The 16844-nt window shown below is 54.7% G+C and overlaps 2 protein-coding genes across 7 annotated transcripts in view; one reads left to right on the forward strand and one right to left on the reverse strand.

Annotated features, from left to right (window-relative positions):
* Positions 1-9852, reverse strand: part of MAP4K1 (mitogen-activated protein kinase kinase kinase kinase 1) — a 15147-nt gene extending 5295 nt beyond the window's left edge. For all 4 annotated transcript variants that reach the window (XM_024733765.1, XM_024733766.1, XM_024733764.1 and 1 more), the window contains exons 1-22: positions 9656-9852; positions 9429-9486; positions 9226-9316; positions 8428-8492; positions 6879-6934; positions 6741-6788; positions 6542-6584; positions 6380-6452; positions 5787-5918; positions 5297-5359; positions 5105-5186; positions 4359-4475; positions 4062-4140; positions 3525-3583; positions 3401-3444; positions 3279-3323; positions 2508-2550; positions 1908-2070; positions 1733-1815; positions 1257-1341; positions 153-229; positions 5-62 (exon numbers count right to left, since the gene is read on the reverse strand). In XM_024733765.1, coding sequence (XP_024589533.1) covers positions 5-62; positions 153-229; positions 1257-1341; positions 1733-1815; positions 1908-2070; positions 2508-2550; positions 3279-3323; positions 3401-3444; positions 3525-3583; positions 4062-4140; positions 4359-4475; positions 5105-5186; positions 5297-5359; positions 5787-5918; positions 6380-6452; positions 6542-6584; positions 6741-6788; positions 6879-6934; positions 8428-8492; positions 9226-9316; positions 9429-9486; positions 9656-9754 — 1663 coding nt within the window. In that variant the 5' untranslated portion in view covers positions 9755-9852. The remainder of the gene's footprint in view (positions 1-4; positions 63-152; positions 230-1256; positions 1342-1732; positions 1816-1907; positions 2071-2507; positions 2551-3278; positions 3324-3400; positions 3445-3524; positions 3584-4061; positions 4141-4358; positions 4476-5104; positions 5187-5296; positions 5360-5786; positions 5919-6379; positions 6453-6541; positions 6585-6740; positions 6789-6878; positions 6935-8427; positions 8493-9225; positions 9317-9428; positions 9487-9655) is intronic.
* Positions 9853-10910: 1058 nt separating this feature from the next.
* EIF3K (eukaryotic translation initiation factor 3 subunit K) overlaps positions 10911-16844 on the forward strand; it is an 11871-nt gene continuing 5937 nt past the window's right edge. The window contains exons 1-4 of one of the 3 annotated variants that reach the window (XM_024733795.1): positions 10911-11114; positions 12047-12145; positions 14929-15049; positions 16353-16427. In XM_024733795.1, the coding sequence (XP_024589563.1) occupies positions 15032-15049; positions 16353-16427 (93 nt within the window). In that variant the 5' untranslated portion in view covers positions 10911-11114; positions 12047-12145; positions 14929-15031. Of the gene's footprint in view, positions 11140-12046; positions 12146-14928; positions 15050-16352; positions 16428-16844 lie in introns of all 3 variants that reach the window. The other 2 variants (XM_024733792.1, XM_024733793.1) reach the window with 2 other exon arrangements.

Raw genomic sequence — 16844 nt, forward strand, 5'->3', positions numbered from 1 at the left:
CCTGAGAGAGACATGAGGACATTGTTGATAGAGTATACCCAGGTAGTCCGGCTAGAAAAAAGCTGCAGAGGAAGGGGAGATGGCTCCTGTAAGACCCCAGCAACCCCAACTCCAGCCCCCACCCTTGGCCCATCCTAGGTGCTGCCCCTCACCATCTCCAGTGTGGCCTCCTGATCATTTCGGTTCAGGATGAAAATGCCTTCCTCGGCCCCCAGGAGCAGGTGCTGGTCTGGGGAGCACAGACATGAGGATGCAGGGACCTGCCTCATAGTGGGGGACTTCCCAGAACCCCCTATGGCCCCAAACACTGGTACTCTGTTCGCCAGCCCTGACCCTCAATTCTCTGCTCTCCCTCCAAACTGACACTTCCGGCCTCTGTTTCCCCAAATCTGAACTCAAACCCTGACCAGTTCCCCTGAGCTGATCTCACTCTCACCAGCCTCTGACCACCACTGGTTCTGGTGGTTCTTCCATCCCTGACTCGCAAGTCCTGACCCTCTGTCCCCTCAATTCTGCCCCCAACATTAGATGTGACTCCCCGAATAGCCCTCTAAATTCTTTCCCTCTTTCTCCCCAGTTCTGGTCCCTGAATGCTAGTCCTATCTCAACACTGATCCTCAAATTCAGACAGCCCTCCATATGGCTTTTTCTGTCCAGTGTGACCCCGAAAACTCTAATACTGTTTCCTTAACATGTATCCCTCACTGACCTTGTCTCCACATCTTTGATCCCCAAACTCTCTCCCCTTCTGCTACATTCTAATCCCCAAAACTCCTGGCCCCCAAATCCTGATCCCAGTCTCTCTACCATTAACCTACAACCGAGGTTAATGGGGTCCAACTGTCCTGGATCTTGTACCCCAAACTCTGACCTTTCTGCTATATCTGACACTCCTTTTTAAAAATTTGTTTATTTTTTATTTTGGCCACACCGCACAGCATGTGGGACCTTAGTTCCCCGACCAGGGATCAAACCCCTGCCCCCTGCGGTGGAAGAGCAGAGTCTTAACCACTGGACCCCTGGGGAAGTCCCATATCTGACACTCCCGGCCTCCAAACTCTAATTTTCCTAGTCTTCACTCTCAAACCCATCTTCACTCTACCCATCTTTGATCCCTCAACTCCACCTGTAACTCCTGGCTGTGCCCCTGCCTCAGCTCTGCCAGTCCCTCCCCTCCCCTGTCCCTGCCTTTGTGCCTTCCATTAAGGGCCCTCCCCGTCCCCACCACATTCTCCATGACCCTCCTGAATGCTCACCCTTGGTGGAGGGGTGCGTCCAGGCTGCCGTGCTGTGGATCCGGAGGGGGCAGCCATTGAATAACTTTACAAGAAGGGCACATCCCTGGGTGGGCCATGGGGGCGGGGCAACAGCAGATCCAGCAAAAGGGAGGAGGGGACAGGAAGGCGTGGTGGTTAAGATTTGGAAGCAAGAGTGCCAAGGTTCAAATCCTGCCTCTGCTTCCTCAAAGGTTTATACCTTGGAAAGCTACTTACCTCTCTGTGCCTCAGTTTCCCCAGTTTGAAATGGGGGATAACACCTATCTCTACGACATCTACCTCTTTCTGTGAAGGTATACACCTTGTAAAGACACGAGATCAGTGTCTGGCACAGAGGAACTGCTCAACGTATGTCACCTGTTATATTATTAGTCTTCCCAGCCCAATCCCCCCACTCCCACCATGCATCCCCAGCCCCATCCAGAGGTGTGAGTCCTCAGCACGGCTGGCCTCACCTTTCTCTTCATCTTTTCCTTCTTGGGGGGCAACAGTGGGGGCTGGTCAGGCTCCCAGGGGGCTGGGTTCCAGAGTGAGGGTTCTGAGATGGGGTGGGGAAAATCAGCCCCCAAACCCCCCTAACCCTGCCACACCCCACCTCCGCCCACCTCCCACCCCAGCCTGCCCTGTCACCTGAGTGGGCAGTTAGGTGGGGGCTTCGCATGGCTGGGGGAGGCCCAAGATGTGGGGTGCGTGGGGGAGGCCCACTGGCACATCGGACCAGCACCCCCGGGCTCAGCTGTCCCTCATCCCCAGTTTCCCCAGGACCCTCGTCCGATGGAGAACGGAACTTGGGCTTTGGAGAGAGAGAAGGACGGTGGGGGAATACATTAGATGATCTGAGAGAGAGGGCGCCCTTCAATCTGCCTCCACCAGAACTGACAGTAGGTCATGGCTCTGACCTTCCCCGTGATGTCCGACCACCACTCCAGCCTTCCCCTCTAACCCACGCCCAACATCGACACATGCCAGCAACTAAAGGGTGAGTGCTGGGTGCAGCAGGCGTTTCCAAGGACCAGCTACTGACCAGTGTCCATCGGGCTAAATATTCTGAGTCCCACCCCTAGGGTCGGGGTTACTACTTCCAGATCCCAATGTGCTTATCGTCCCAGTCTTCCCAGAATTCAAAGGACCCGGCATCCCAGACTCCAGCCCTAGAGGGCTCAGTATCCCAGCATCTATGGACTCTGGTCTCCTGGCCCCGTGGCCCCCAGCTCTGACCCAGGGCCTTACCTTGGGGGGCAGCGGAGGAGGTGTGTCTTCTGCAGGGGTGGGGCTGGAACACAGTGATGGGGTAAGCAGGTGTGGGTGTGGGGAACAAGCACTGGGGAGGGTTGGGGCCAGAGGTCTGAGCTCAGGAGGCTCAGAGGGCGACACGGTCTGGGCTGGGGCCGAGGGCTAAAGGACTGATAACCATGTCAACAGGAACAGCAACTCTTGGATATCGAGTGCTGACAATGCGTCAAGTCTCTGCATCTTCACGCCCGCCTAGGAACACAGATCACGTGAGCTCCTGGGGGTCAGGTTCTCACTTGGTGCCGGGCGCGCTGCTTGTGAGCCCATGACAGACAAGACGTGTGGGATGGATGGGTGGGCCCTGAGGCTGACACAGGCCTGGGGCTGAGGGAGATGGGGGCCTGGGCCGACTGCTGGGGCTGAGGCCCTGACATGGGGGAAAGGTTCAGCCTGAGGCTGGGTGAGATGAAGAAAGATGAGGGCCAGGGGTTGAGGGTCAGGACTGCAGTTGAGATCTGGGGGTGGGAGCAACCTCTGGCCGGAGCCGGGGACTGAGATGTAGCAGGGGGCCCAGGGTTGAGTTGGGGTGGGGTTGAGGGTCAGGGGTCCGGCGTGAAGGAAGGTGGGGGCATTGAGGGTCCAGTCAGGGGTCAGGGGTCAGCGCTGAGTGGTAGAAGGAAAGCAGGGGCTGAGGCTGGGGTCGGGGTGGAAGGAAGGCGGGGTCGTAGGAAGGTGGGAGCTGGGTGGGGGCCTGTGGAGCTGTCTTACATGTCCACGTCGTCGTAGTCATCATCAGACTCCGACAGGTGCCTCCTGAGGAGGGACAGGTGTGAGCCTCGGGTGGTCCCCACATGTAGCCCAGCCTGCCTCCCACCCTGAGGGTCCCTGACCTAGGACTGCTGCTCTTGAAGTCTCCAGGGGGCTGTAAGCGAGCCTGCGGGATAGTAAAGGGTCAGCAGTGGCCCAGTGGGAGGGAAGGTGGGGGGCGGCTGGGCGGCAGGGGAGGCATCTCACCGTGTCGGCTGTGGGTCTGGACTCCATGCCTCTGAGCTTCCTGAACTCCATGTGCCGCCCTGCGGGTAACACACAGTGAGCTGGGGATGTGGATTTGGGAACAAAAAGAGTAGAATTGGGGGTGGGGTCTGGGATCAGGGTCTTAGGACTGGAGCTGTCGCTACAGGGGAGGGATCTTGGTTTACAGGGGTCTCATTTGGGGGTCAGGGTTTGAGATCAGAGAGCTGGGGGGCTCAGAATGGTTACAGAGTGTTTGTTTTGAGGTTCCACCTGGGTACCAAGGATCAGACAAAGATTTCTGAGGTCTCTGGGAGTCCTGGTGGTTGTGGGAAGTCTCAGGGGGTCTGTCTGCAGGACAGAGAGGTAGGGGTCTCTAGAGTCACTTTGTAGATCAGGTGGTGATGAGGTTTTCTCTGGGGTCTCCTGTGGGGTCAGATGGTGATGGGGGTTCTCTGGGGCCTCTGGCCATCTGATGAGGGGGCATCTCTTGGCTTATAGGGTCAGGTGTCCCCGGATGTAGGGATTCTCTCTACTCACGACAGCAATCCGCGTCTGGGATCCCCAGAGAGCTGGAGCGATGGGTGGATCTGATCCGCCGAGGGATGGCGGGGGGGAGCTGGGCAGAGCGGTGGCTGCATCAGGACCATGCCCTCTAGCAGCCCTCACCACCCTGTGGGCCCAGCTTGGAGCCCTTGGTCCTCCCATAACCTCTGTGCCTCCAGCCCTGCGCCAAGCTCCCCATCCTCACTGGCTTTTTTCCTTCTAAGACGGGCAGCAAGGGGGTGCTCCAGGCAGGGGAACAGCGTGAGCGAAGTGGGGGGGCGGGTCCCTCACCTCAGGCTCCTCATCTTCAATCTCGCCAACAGGGGCCCCCTTCCCTGGGTTCCTCAGTTTGTCAAGAAGATCTACGATCAGGCCTCTGTTTAGCCCAGGCTGGGACACCAGTTGATGCTGGGGGAGGGGAGGAGGGTGTCAGCAGACAGAGGGCTGGGCTGGAGAGAGAGGGTTGGGACGAGGGGCTGGAGAACCCATCTAAGGGAATCTGGTGGGGAAGTCGCCAACAGAGGAAGACACAGGGAACGCTGGGGACCTGGGGGATTCTGAGGAGTCTGACGGGATTAGATAAACTTAGGGTAGGGGACTTCCCTGGCGGTCCAGCGGTTAAGAGTCCCCGCTTCCACTACAGGGGGCACGGGCCCGATCGCTACTCAAGGAAATAAGATCCCACATGCACGCATCGTGGCCAAAAAGGAAAAGAGAAAAAATAGGGTAGCTGGAGAATTCCAAAGGTGTCTTAGAGGGGACTCGAGTTCCCCTGGAATTCCAAAGCACACCCAGGAATGGGTCCTGAAGCCCTTGGGCATTTGTGAGTTTTAAGAACTCAGCGTATCTTGGAAAAAGGTCTGGGATACAATTTGCAGAGTCTTGGGGATCCCTGGGGAATTCGGAGGGACTAGGGACTTTGAAAGGGCCATGGGGGTTCTGTGGAATGAAATGATCCACGTTCTAGGGAGCTGTGGGAGGCCCTGGGGGATTCCGGGGGTGAGTCTGGGAAGGCTTCTCTGGGAGGGGAGGTTTACAGTGAGCATCTTGGTGGCGCCGGGTCGTTTCTTGGGGCTCTTAGTGAGGGTGACTTTGACAAAGTTGTGGAAGGCAGCCGACCTTGGGAGGAAGAAGGCAAGTTCTGCGGTGAGGGCACCAGAGACCTTCCCATCAGACCATCGCCCCTGGCTCCACCCTCCCTCTCCCTCCTTCCCATCAACCTCTCCTACCATTTCCCTTTTTCCTTTAGCCTTGGGGGCTGGTAGCCACTCTTGGTCATGAGGAAGAGAACTCTGTAAGAGTAGGACAGAATATGGGAATCAGACTTTCCAGCGGAGGTCAGACCTCGTGGCTCAAGGGAATCCCCATAGCACTAAGATCAGCAGAGAGCCAAGTGGGGGACAGAATGAGAACGAGGGTTAGGATTTACAAGGCATGGGATGCCACTTCTAGGGGATACTGCTTAGCGCATTACAGAGCTCCTGCAGTCTCACAGGGAGCCTCGAGATGGCGCTCCCCGTGTCGGGGGCTCCTGGTGTGGAGGGCTGGAGAAAAGGCTTTCTGGGCTCAGGGGAGCCTGAGGGTCTCGGATGGAGCTCAGAGCAAGGGGGTGTCTCCTGTAGGGGGTCTCGTGGTGGGGAAGCAGGTTGGGGGCTGATGTCCAGGGTCAGAGTTGAGTGGGGTCTCTGGGACTAGGGGGACATGCCCACATCTGCCTACCTGAGAGGGTGCACGTCAAAGAGCGGTGGTTGTAGCTCGGCTAATTCGATGGCTGTGACGCCCAGGGACCAGATGTCACACAGCTCATTGTATCCCCCCTTCAGGGCCACGGCCGCCACCTCTGGAGCCATCCTGGGGGCAGAGACCCTCAGAGAGCCAGGGCTGACACAGGAGGACGAGGGGAGACTTTTGTGGGGGGCGGGGGTAGGAGAGAGACAAGGAGAACGGGGCATACAGAGAGACAGATGCAGAGAGAAACATAAAGATGGAGAGAGACAGACATAAAGACGGAGCGAGGTAAAGGCAGAGAGACAGAGACAGAGAGAGAGAGAGGGAGGCAAACGTGGACAGATATGGAAAGACAGAGAGATCAGGATAAAAATCAACACAAACACTGAGAGGAACAGGTGGAGGGGGCACAGAGAGCCCTAGGTAAATGGAAAACTCAAAAGGGAGCCCAAGAGAAGACAGAACATTCAACAGAACAAGGTAGAGGCAGAGCAAAAAGCCAGGATGGAAATTCCCAGAGATCCAGGCTGGGAAAAGCTGCTGCCCCCTGTACCACCCCCAGCTGCCAGCCAGGCACCCCTCACCAGTAGGGTGTCCCAATGAAAGAGAGGCGTCGAGCCAGCGTTGCCCCGATCTGGGCCGAGATACCAAAGTCAGCTGGAGGCAGAGGGAGAGATATAGTGACCTCTCCTGTCCCCTTGGGCCCCCAGCCAGTCCCCCTCCAGAGCCGCACCAGCCACACTCACCCAGTCTGACCTCCCCAGCATCATTGATGAGGATGTTGGCTCCCTGGGGAAGAGGGGGCAATTAGAGGCTGTCAGAGATACCCCCCAAGTCAAATGCTGCCGCCACTCCCTGGTCCCACACCACCCCGAGCCCTCCAAGCACCACTCCCATATCCTGGGCTCCCCACCCACCAAGGCCACCTTTCTGCCCCTAGACCACCTTGATGTCCCGGTGTATCTTCTTCTGTGAGTGGAGATAGGCCAGTCCCTGGGGAGGAGGGTGGACACGGGGGCTGTAAGTGTCCGGGGGCTGGAGCAGGGTCCTGCCCCTACCCAAGCCCACAGAGCATCTCCTCACCTGGAGCACTTCCCGGCAGACATAGCTGATCTGGAGCTCTGACAGGGGGCCTGTCACTGCAAAGGTCACCCCGGTGCAGTGTTGGGTGCGTGCCAGGCCCCTGGCCGCCACCCACACCAGCTGAGAGGGTGCCACATAGGGAGGGGGAAACAGGATGGGACAAGTAGGGGGAGGAGGCAAAGGGGTGGTCAGCAACAGAGAGAGGGGCAGCGATGCAGGGAACCAGAGGCCGGAGGGAGAGAGATTCGTTCAACAGATATTTACCATGTGTCTACTGTGTGCCAGCCACCGTGGCAGGCACCGGGGATACAGCTGTGGACAAAAGAGGCAGAGATCCCTGCCCTCATGGAGAGAACATTCCGGTGGGGGAGATGTACAGTAAACAAGATAAACAGGTAAGATATACAGTACGTGAGATGCTAATAAATAGTAAGAAGAAAAATAAAGCAAGAAAAGACAACAGGAAATATGTGTGGGAAGGGGTATGACATTTTACACAGGGTGATCATCCCTGAGAAGGTGACGGGGGTGAAGATGGGAGCAGCAAGTGCAAAGGCCCAGAGGCAGGAGAGCGCCTGGTGTGTCTGGAAAGCAGTAAAGTGGATGGAGCGGAGATGAGGTGTGTCCGCTTGGGGTGTGCCAGTGGGGGTCAGACTTGCCGGCTGTGATGAGAAATTTGGGCTTGGCTTTGGAGGGAACTGGAAGGTATGGAAGGGCTCTGAGCAGGGGGTGATGTCACTTTGTAAAATGAGGAAAGGCAGAGAGAGACAGGGAGGGAGACAGAGAGAGAAAGAGAATCAGGAACAGACCCAAATTGAGGCAGAGAAAGAAAGACATGGTCAGAGAGCAAAAAGTGGGAAAACAGACATGGTGAGAAAGAGAGACACAAAGGGGTGAAGAGGATACACTAGAGAGAGACAGTAGGCAGAGGGGTTAGGGACCATGTCTGACGGGCTGGCAGGGTGAGTCACTTCCTCTCTGTGGGCCTCAGTTTCCCCCTCTGAGGACTTCTTAATGAAGTCCTTCCTTCCTGGCATTTGAGGTGTGAGGCCGGAGCGAGACCGGGAGATGGTCGAAGATAGAGGTGCGCAAGAGAAATCTCGAAGTGATCAGAGGCCCACCCCACCCACACCCTCCAATGCTCCAAGAGAGTGAAAAGCAGACTAAGAGAATCAGAAATGCATTCACTATTAAATGAACATGTGGGCACTGAGGACGAGCCAGAAATGCAGAAATACTCAAACGCATGAATACACCTTGGTGAGAAAATGCAGACACGGGGAAGATGGGGCGGGGGAAGTAGAGGGGATCATTGCATGCAGAAAGACTGGGGCTGGACTCTCAGGTCCTGGAGGACAGGGTTCGGTGCCCACTCGGTCACCACAGTATCCGCAGCATCATACAGGCCAGGCCAGGCCCAGAGGAGGGGCTGGCTTACTGTGTGAAATATGGACCGTAAAGACAGTCCCAGGAGACACAAAGGCAGAGAGACAGGACAGGCGAATTGGGGGGAATTGGGCTACTTGGATCCCCGTGCCCTTCCTCTCACCTTGGTAGATGTCCTGGAGAGAACCAGCCCCACAGAATTCCATGCAGATCCAGAGCTTCTGCAGCCTATAACAGTTCAAAAGCAATACTAATAACAGCAGTAATAAATGATTATAGGATACCTCCTGGCTCACTGCCCATCTTATTCTAGTTCAACAAGAACTTTAATGTAAGAGCTGTCATCTCTCTATTGCCCACTACAGTGAGAGCATCCCATTTTATAGACAGGGAAGTTGAGGCTCAGAGAGGAAATATATGTTTAGGGTTAACTGGAGTGGAACCCAGGTCTTTGGGCTCCTGACCCATGGCATCCTCTGTCGTCCCATGCTAACCTAGGAGACAGGGTAGAGACCTCACAGGTTGTGGAAGTTCGGAGGGGACAGAGGAGCTAGGATACCAGGTCTGGGGGACAGAGGACATTATTGGGGCATCTGGGATCTTAATCTGGGGGTCAGGGAATTTAGGGGTTCGTATTAAAGGAAATGAAAGTGAAACTAGGGGACCCGAAGGGCAAGATGATGAAAGATTAGTTTTAGGGGACTTGGTTTCAGGTTTGGTTACTCTGAAGGGGTCAGTTTGGTGGACCCCTAGTCAGAAATGGGAGTTATTTATTGGAGATTAGATTTGGGGGTGCTCTGGTCAAAAAAGTGGGACTTTGGGCTGGGGATCAAGTTAGGAGTGCCCCAGTTAAAAATGGGGGTCCAGGATTAGAGGTCAGGTTAGGGGGTACCCTGGTCAGGAATGGGAGCTCGCAGGTAGGGGCTGGGCTGGGTGTCAGGGCAGGTCTGAGGCTCATCACCAGAGATAACTCCCATGGTAGGCAACGATGTTGGGGTGCCGACAAGTTTTCAAGATGAGGATTTCCTTCTGAAGTGTGGAAACATCATCGTCTGCAAGGAGGGACAGAGAGAAAAGGCTGCTACAGGGAGGGAGTATGGGGGAGATCCCAGTGTCCCAGGAGGTGGGCATGTGGGGAAGAAGCTCCTGAGGTCCTCTCCTCACCAGGCTCCATCTTCACCATCTTCAACGCCACCAGGTCCCCCGTCACCTTGTCTCGAGCCTTGTAAAGGGGAAGTTGGCAGTCAGGAGGGCTCCATTCGCCTGAGTTCCTTCTCAGCATCCCTGAACCAAAGCCAAGGACTGGGACCCTCTCACATCCCCTTCCCTTCTTGGGCCTCACCCCAAAGGTCACCGGTTTGAGGGTGACGGAGAATGAGGGGGTTCCTCACCTTGAAGACTTCCCCATAGGTGCCACCACCCAGCCGCTGTAGCAGGTCATAGTGGTCCCGGGGATCCCTATTAAAGATGTCAGGGTCCACGAGGTCCATTCCTGGGGCCCGGAGCTGGGCCTGCGCCCAGTGGCCAGCAGGGCCTCAGGGCTCGGAGTGCTGTCACCTCCCTCCCTCCCCACACGCCCTGCACCCGCCTTGCCTCCGCCGGCTGTGGCCTCCCCCCTCCCCACTCTCGCTTCCTGCCCCAGCACAGAGCTGTGCAGCCGGCTCCACCCCCTGTCCCCTGGGCCCTAAGAGCCTGTGAGGGGCAGCTTGCCTTGGGACCCAGGGGACACCCCCTCCACTTCCAGGGCTCTGGGCTGCATGTAAACCAGATGCAAACTATCTTAATTGTGACCTGGAGGGGTGCCCTAACACTCCCTCCCCCCACTCCCTCCCCCGTTCTGGGCAGCGGCTAAAAACTACAGCTGAACCTCTGCTGAGTGCTTGAGTGCTGGGCCACAACTCAGAGATGGCAGGTCTGCACAGAGACGGCCATGCAATGTATATCACTGCTCACCGGGGGCACATACATGCACTTAGTGGTAACCTGTGCGGTGCGAAGACCAGTCGACATGCAAATGCCTGGATATCCGTGTGCACATATGTGGATGTACCCAGAGCATATACATAAGTGACACATGCATGTGTATCCATGCCTGCAGTGTGCAGAATCTGTTCACACATCTCATGACGGCACACACGGGGCACTCGCTTTCACCCACAAAACGAGCCGGAGGGGTCCAGGAACCCCCTCACCCCGCCCCTGCCGGGCAGAGAACAACGGCTTTGCCGGCCGCAACCCCCGGCGTTAGAATGGAGTGCGAGGAGCTCAAGATCCTGCCTCAGGGGCAGAGGCCTGGGCCAAAAGGGGACCTCAGAGAGCACCTTCCTCGGGACTTGGCCACGGCCCAAAAGGAATCTGTCTAACACGTGCATCCCAACACAGTTTTGAGTTCACGGCCGCGCGCAATGCGACGTGGGTGCAAGCCGCCAGTAAACAGTCTCCTTCACTGGGAGTTCCCGCGCACTTCCCAAGGCCTGGAACTAGATACGCGAGGCCCCGGAAAACCTTAGCCCCGCCTCCTCGCCTCTAGAGGCGCCTGCGCACTGGGCTAGACTAGGTCTTTTCTCGCGCCGTTGGTTCTGCTCGGGTAGAGCGTATGCGCACGCGCTAACTGCGCCGCTGGGAAGAAGTCACGCGGCAGCCGGAAAGCGTGGCAGTAGCCTCCAGAGCTTCCCCACACCTTCACCGCCACTCGGGCTGGAGAGAAAACAAAGACGTAGTTTCCGTTTCCACCAGCTCTTCCTCTTCCAGTTCTCGGGGACGCAGTGCCGGCCGGGACGTCGGCTGTAGCCCTGGTGTGGGAGGCGACAACAGTCATGGCGATGTTCGAGCAGATGAGAGCGAACGTGGGCAAGTTGCTTAAGGGGATCGACAGGTCTGAGCCTGGTCGGAGGGAGCGCTTCTGCCCAAGAGGGGTGGAGGAGAGGGTTTTCTGGAGACAGCAAGGGGTGGGATTTTTCAGTCATGCTGGAGGACATGTTTAAGGAAAGCACTGTAAAGGCCTAAAGGCAGGAGGTAGCCTTGCCTACCGCTCAGTCTCCCCCTCTTTAATTGCTTTAAGCCCGCCCTCTCTGCTCCTCAGCTTTCCCTCTATCAGCCCCTCAGTTTCCTCTCTCTGTTCCTCAGTCTCACTGTGTCTCTCAGTGCCTCTTTATTGCTCTCCCTTTTTTTCTCATGTCATTCATTGAACACATGTTTACTAAAATCTACTCGGTCAGTTCTGGGTAATGCTGCGGACCAGAGGTGACCAAAAACAGTCAAAGGTCATGCTTTCATGCAGTTCCTAGTTCAGAATCCAGGCAGACCAGACAACAGACAGTGATAGCCAGGAGTGGTCAGAGCGGTGATGGGGGAAGCACAGGTAGATTGGTCGGGGCTGGGATGAGGGAAGCTAGGCAGGAGACGATGGGGCTAGACCACAGTGGGGTTTGGGGACAGAAGGAAGGGGTGGGTGGCGAAGATGTCCAGGGGACCAGGTATACAGGCTGCAAGGGCTGGTTGGCTGAGAGATTGAGGAGGCATCCTAGAAAAGACTCCAGGGTTCTGATGGGGTTTAGAGGTTACGCTTAGGTCTGGGATGTGGATAAGCTTCAGTAGAGGTTATAGAGGTGATTCAGTATTTGAGTAGAGCAAATGGCCAGTGACAGATGTAGAGGGAGGGAAGAAAGGAAGAGGGAGGAGCAGGCTACAGTGCCCTCCACCCCCCACCGGGTTCCATAGAGTGACGGGCCTCAGCTCTTGTCTCCTCTTTGCTTACCCATCTTGTTTCTCCTCTACTCTAGGTACAATCCTGAGAATCTGGCCACCCTGGAGCGCTATGTGGAGACACAAGCCAAGGAGAATGCCTATGATCTGGAAGCCAACCTGGCTGTCCTGAAGCTGTGAGTGTCTGCCTCCATTCCCACCCCCATGCCAGTAGCCAGCACTCCCAGCACTGGGTGGGGTGGGAGTTGGGGGTGGCCTGCAGGATGTGGCTTCTCTCTCTTTTTCAGAGTTGAAGTATAGTTGATTTACAATGTTGTATTAGTTTCAGGTGTACAACATAGTGTTTGGATATTTTTATAGATTATGCTCCGTTTAAAGTTATTATAAAATATTGGTTATATTCTCTGTGTTGTACATTACATCCTTGTATCTTATTTATTTTATACATTGTAGTTTGTACCTCTTAATCCCCTATCTTCCCCTATTTTGCCACTCCCCCACCCCACTCCCCTCTGTTAACCACTAGCTTGTTCTCTGTACCTATGAGTCTGTTTGTTTTGTTGTATTCATTCATTCGTTTTATTTTTTAGATTGCACGTAGACGTGAAAACATATGGTATTTGCCTTTCCTTGTCTGACTTACATCACTAAGCATGATATCCTCTAGGTCCAACCATGTTGTTGCAAATGGCAAATTTCCATCCTTTTTTTCTTTTTCTTTAAGTGGATGAGTAATATTCCATTGTGTGTATGTGTTTATATGTACCACATTTTCTTTATCCATTCATCTGTTGATGGACAGTTAGGTTGCTTCCAGATCTTGGCTGTTGTAAATGGTGCTGCTCTGAACATTGGGGTGCATGTATCTTTCGAATTAGTGTTTTTATTTTCTTCAGATATATACCCAGGAGTGGAATTGCTGGATCATATGGTAGTTCCATTTTTAATTTTGGGGGGAAGCTCCATACTGTTTTCCATAGTGACTGCACCAATTTACATCACACTAACAACCTACGAGAGTTCTCTCTTCTCCACATCCTCCCCAATGCTCTGTTATTTGGTTTTTTTTGATGATAGCCATTTTGACAGATGTGAAGTGATATCTCATTGTGGTTTTGATTTGCGTTTTCCTGATGATTAGCAATGTTGAGCCTCTCTTCATGTGCCTGTTGGCCATCTGTATGTCTTCTTTGGAAAAACGTCTATTCAGGTCTTCTGCCCATTTTTGAATAGGGCTGTTTGTTTGTTGGTATTGAGTTGTATGAGCTCTTTATATATTGATATTTTGGATAGGATGTGGTTTCTCTTAATGTGCAAGACTAGGAAGCCAGAGAAGTTGGGGCTGGAGGAGGGATGGCTTTTAAATAAAAACACACATACAGGCTAGTACATAAAACGAATGTATAGTTTAACAAGCGATTATAAATGAACACTTATGTAATCACCATCCAAATTGAAAAACTGAGTGTTGCTAGCGCCCCTGGTCCTTTGCCCCATATGCTTTGTGCCAACCACCCTGACCCTGGTAGCCACTCTCGTGGTGTGCTCTCACGGCCTGGCTTTATGTGAATTCACCGCATGTGCACGTACACAGGCACACATACACACGCATCCTGATTAGCTTAGTTCAGGTTTGCCTGTTTTGACCTTGACATAAGTGTAATTATACAGCTGGAGCTCTTCTGCGTCTGGCATCTTCCACTTGGCCCTGGGTTTGTGAGCTCCATCCTTTTTCTGTGTGGCTGCAGTTTGTTTGCTGTCATTGCTGTATAGTGTTCCACGTGTGTCTGTGTCTTAATTATCTGTTCTCCTGTTAGTGGGCGTTTGGGTTCTTCCTCCTCAGTGCTTTATTGACATACTACCGGCTGTGTAATTTTTTTTTTTTTTGCGGTACGCGGGCCTCTCACTGTTGTGGCCTCTCCCGTTGCGGAGCACAGACTCCGGACGCGCAGGCTCAGCGGCCGTGGCTCACGGGCCCAGCCGCTCCGCGGCATGTGGGATCTTCCCGGACCGGAGCATGAACCCGCGTCCCCTGCATCGGCAGGCAGACTCTCAACCACTGCGCCACCAGGGAAGCCCCAGCTGTGTAATTTTTATAGCTCGCATAGCCTCGGTTTTGCCATCGATAAAATGGAGATAACAACACTTGTATTTGTGAGGTTGTTTGGGTTGTTATTGGTGATAACCACTGCTTAGTGAGTGCTCCCCATGTGGCAGCTGCTGTGCTGGAAGCTTTGTGTGTATTAACTCACTTAGATGTGAGGTAATTGTGAGCTCACTTGCCCTTGAGAGCTAGATATGGTTGTTATTGTCCCGTCTTGCAAGGGAGGAAACCTATGCACAGAGCATTTAAAATAAGTAGTCCGGGCTTCCCTGGTGGCGCAGTGGTTGAGAGTCCGCCTGCCGATGCAGGGAACACGGGTTCGTGCCCTGGTCTGGGAGGATCCCACATGCCACGGAGCGGCTGGGCCCGTGAGCCATGACCGCCGAGCCTCTGCTCCGCAACGGGAGAGGCCACAATAGTGAGAGGCCCACATACCGCAAAAATAAAATTAAATAAATAAAAAATAAAATAAGTAGTCCGCTAGTCCCCACCAAACAAATATAAATAAGTAGTCCAAGTTCACTCAGCACTGAAGTTTAAACCCAGGCACTTGCCTCCAGAGCCTTGACCACTATTGCAGACTGCCTCTTATGTACTCATTCGTTTGTGAACCACTCAACACTGTCTGCCTTACTGCATGATGGTGAGGATTAACTGTCCCCATCTACAGGGCAGGAAAGTAGGGTCAGGGAGGTTAAGGTCACACAGCCAGAGAGTGGTGTGGTTGGGATCGGAGCCCAGGTGTGTCCAGCTCCCAGACTCTGGGCCGAAGCGGTGGGCAGCCTGTCTGGCACCTGGTGAGGCCCAGGGACGTGGAGACAGCACTGCTACTGTGTCTCTTGTTCCCCTTCTCAGGTACCAGTTCAACCCAGCCTTCTTCCAGACCACAGTCACCGCCCAGATCCTGCTAAAGGCCCTCACCAACCTGCCCCACACCGACTTCACGCTCTGCAAGTGCATGATCGACCAGGCCCATGTATCCTTCCCATTTCCCGGGCCGGGTGTGTGGGAGGGGGCGGGGCAGGGTAGCTGAATTCATGGAGAAGTGGCCTGAGTTCAGCCACAGACACTGAGCTCTGAGCTTGGCCCGGTGCTGGCTGGGACTGAAGCGCTGCGGAGGCTGAGGAAGGCCTGGCCCCCTGCCCTCACGGAGCTCACAGTCTAGTGGGGGAGACCTGTCCTGTCGGTGACAGCCTGAAATAGTCAGGGCTTGGGGTTAGAGAGCAAGAGGCACCTGGACCTGCCTGGATGCTAGGAAGGCTTACTGGAGGAGGGAACATATGAAAGGTGAGGAATTAGGTGAAGCGGTAGGGAAGGGTGGTCCAGGCCAAGGGAATAGTATGTAGGGAAAGGAGGAGGAGAAGAGCTCAGTGCTGGTTTTCAGAGGCAGTAGAGGAAGTTTGGCATAGCTGCGCCACAGAATCGGTCAAACTCAGAAAGGGCACTGGGGGAGCCGTAGAAGGCTTTAAAGCTGCAGAGCGATATGGGTAGATTTATGCTTTAGAAAGATTCCCGTGAGGCTTCCTAGCTGAGTAAAGACCACCAGGCAAAAGGCAGGAGCCGTGAAGAGCTAGATTGTCAGCTGAACTTCATCGTATGTAACCTCAGGGCCTGGCACAGTGTCTGGCACAGTGCTGGTCTTCAGTGAAGAAATACTGAGTGAAAAATCAATAAACTGGCCTGCTCACTGGTGGCGGGGCTGAGAAGTGTCTTCCTCATTGAACCTGCTCTGCCAGGTGTGTCCATGGGAGCACCTGCCTTCTGAGAGACTGTCCACCTTCCCCAGAGGTCCGTTCCAGTGGCTTAAAAAAGGCACGTTGTCCACTTTTCAAAGTACAACAAAGTGTACAGTGAAAAAGCCAAGGCTTCCTCCCTCCCCATCCCACAGCCACCTACTCCCCTCCCCGAAGACAGCAGTTGTTTGCAGTTCTTGGCTATCTTTTCACAGATACCCTACTGGTACATAAGTACAGGTGTTTATAGACACATATCCCTCCCCAACCAGATGGTGGGCTGTTACACACATCGTTCTGCATCTTGCTTTTTTCTTATCACGGTGTGTCTCATCGCTTTCTCCATGTCACTTCTATAAGAGGTGACTCGATCTCAGTGTGTGGAGTGGCCACAGTTGAATCGTCCCCATCACTGGGTCACTAGGGTGGTTCTCACTTTTGCCATTACGAGCGTGCTGCGGTGCACAGAAGGTGGGCGGGCTGGTCTAGGGTCAGCAGCAGCCGCCTCGGGCTCCAAGGCCTTTTGCCCTTAATGCTTCCTCCCAGCAAGAAGAACGGCCCATCCGGCAGATTCTGTACCTCGGAGACTTGCTGGAGACATGCCACTTCCAGGCCTTCTGGGTAACTTCTCTTGGGTCCCTGGGCAGGGTGGTGACTGGGCCGCGTGGAAAAGACTGCTAAAAGTCATGGCCAGGGCTTCCCTGGTGGCGCAGTGGTTGAGAGTCAGCCTCAACCACACGGATTCATGCCCTGGTCCGGGAGGATCCCACATACCGTGGAGCAGCTGGGCCCGTGAGCCATGGCCGCTGAGCCTGCGCGTCTGGAGCCTGTGCTCGGCAACAGGAGAGACCACAACAGTGAGAGGCCTGCGTACCAAAAAAAAAAAAAAAATAGTCACGGCTATGCACATTTGTTGGCTGCCTCCGTGGCAGTGGGCCCTGTGCTCAGAGCTTTGCGTGTGTGGTCACATGGAATGGTCATCCTCACCCGGAGCCAGGACTCCCAGGTCCTCTCCTCTGCCCCCAAAGCTCAGGAGCA

This window comes from Neophocaena asiaeorientalis, unplaced genomic scaffold, assembly GCF_003031525.2.
Source record: "Neophocaena asiaeorientalis asiaeorientalis breed wild unplaced genomic scaffold, Neophocaena_asiaeorientalis_V1.1 scaffold280, whole genome shotgun sequence".
Taxonomy (NCBI): Eukaryota; Metazoa; Chordata; class Mammalia; order Artiodactyla; family Phocoenidae; genus Neophocaena; species Neophocaena asiaeorientalis.